At 31.1% G+C, this 1,811-nt stretch overlaps 1 protein-coding gene across 1 annotated transcript; it reads right to left on the bottom strand.

Moving 5' to 3' along the window:
• Positions 1-138: 138 nt before the first annotated feature.
• Positions 139-1,563, bottom strand: LOC112906091 (eukaryotic translation initiation factor 3 subunit B-like). Its single transcript, XM_025979730.1, has 3 exons — positions 1,379-1,563; positions 598-1,100; positions 139-400 (listed from the first exon to the last, which is right to left on the bottom strand). The coding sequence occupies exons 1-3, from the start codon at positions 1,512-1,514 to the stop codon at positions 164-166; spliced, it is 876 nt and encodes a 291-aa protein (XP_025835515.1). The 5' UTR covers positions 1,515-1,563; the 3' UTR covers positions 139-163.
• Between the last annotated feature and the right edge of the window lie 248 nt (positions 1,564-1,811).

Genomic DNA, 1,811 nt, shown 5'->3' with positions numbered 1-1,811 from the left:
CGTGTCTTCATTTTAATAATCACAATAGCAAAAAACAGATAATTAATAGTTCATGTAAAAATTCATCTTTCAACTTCTAAATGATAAAAGAATACAACAGAATTTATCATACGCAAAATAATGCCTTTTATTTTAAAAATAATATTACAAAAAGTACATATGCTCACCTTATGTCCCACATGATAATTTTCTTTTGTTCTGGGTTATGAATATCCCCTTGAGGTGAATATGTAACCAAATACTTTTCGCAGGGTGAAAAATCAATGAATTGTACACCTACTTGTGAGAATCTTTTATACTGGCTGAAGTTGGGACCACCCCAAAGTGCCACACCTTGCTTGTGGAAAGTAGAAAGGAAAGTACCCAATGGGGACCATTTCACATAAGTGTGCGTCCAGAGCTAGTCAAAAAAGCAATAAATAAGTAATCTATAAATTTAAAACAATCAAGAATAAAATCAGTTATTTAGCAGTCAACTAAATTCAAAATACACAATAGAGTCCATAAGAAAATGTTTTTGAAAGTTTTGAAAATTAACAGAACATTTAATTCTACTTTTGCACTATTACATAACAAAATAGTAAATAAATTTCTTACCTGTCTATCTTCTACCAAAGTAGGTTCTGGCTGTGTATTCTGCCAAATTTGAACAGACTGTTCCTGTGCTTTTACAACACAATATTGATCATAAGCGTCAGGCTCTAGTAAATAATAAGTGAGATCTGCTTGACCTTTATATGGTTGAGGCTGAGGTGGTTCCCACTCTTCAGGAATACTTTCATATTTCTCGAAATCACTGAACAAATTAACCAAAAATGTATGCTGTTTATCCAATTTATAATTGTTTATCATTTTTGCGGCTTCACTTGCATCTTGTGGATTGGCATATTCCAAAAATATGTAACCCTTTGTCTGATTTTTTTCATTTACAGGATAGTAGCTGTTAACAATATCGCCAAATTTGCCAAATATTTTGTTAACAACACTCTGCAACTTCTCAAGACGTTCAGGTCCTATCTGAGGACACCCATCTACAACAACCACACTTTCTACTCCATCAGTTTCTTTTGGTTTATCCTTTAAGATATCTCCTAGTAACTCTAAAAACATATAAGTAAAATGATTATCACTAAAACCTAATGAGACAATAAGCAATTAGTGTAGAGAATAATATAACCTTAAAATTAGGAACTACCCCTATTTTAACAAAAACTGGATTACGAATATTATAACATAAAAAGCAATATCCAGTAAATGCTTAGCCATTATTGAGACATTTAAAATATTCACTTTATATCAATTTATTTAAGAAAAATTGACAAGTATGACACATGGCACTTGCCAGACCGACAATATTGAACTTTTTTTAGATAAATACCTTCATCGGTGATATCGTCCACATATCCCTCAGGATCACTAAAGTTTGGCTCATCATCCGTAGATGAAGTATCACCGTCATATTTTGTACTATCACTGTTTTGGTTATTTTTATCCTCAACTTTCTTTTTCGCCATGTTGACTAGCTATGGTTAGGTTGCAGAGTGGACGAAAACTAGAATTGCGCAAGTGCGTTTCGCCTGTCTACATTTCAAAATTAATACTACTCTAGTCATAACAATTATTTAAAAATATAACAAAATACTTAAATACAAATTAATAAAATTCACATAATGTTTTTTATCTGACAGTTAAAAAATGTAAAAATCGAGTTTCTTTATTACAAATTTGAAATATTATAAAACTACAATTTTTACGTATTTCGTTTTGTCCTCGATTTTTGTGCGAGTTTTTTTAGGGACCCCATTAATTCA

This window comes from Agrilus planipennis, unplaced genomic scaffold (assembly GCF_000699045.2).
Source record: "Agrilus planipennis isolate EAB-ADULT unplaced genomic scaffold, Apla_2.0 scaffold1495, whole genome shotgun sequence".
NCBI lineage: Eukaryota > Metazoa > Arthropoda > Insecta > Coleoptera > Buprestidae > Agrilus > Agrilus planipennis.
This window is presented reverse-complemented; position numbering and strand designations above follow the sequence as displayed.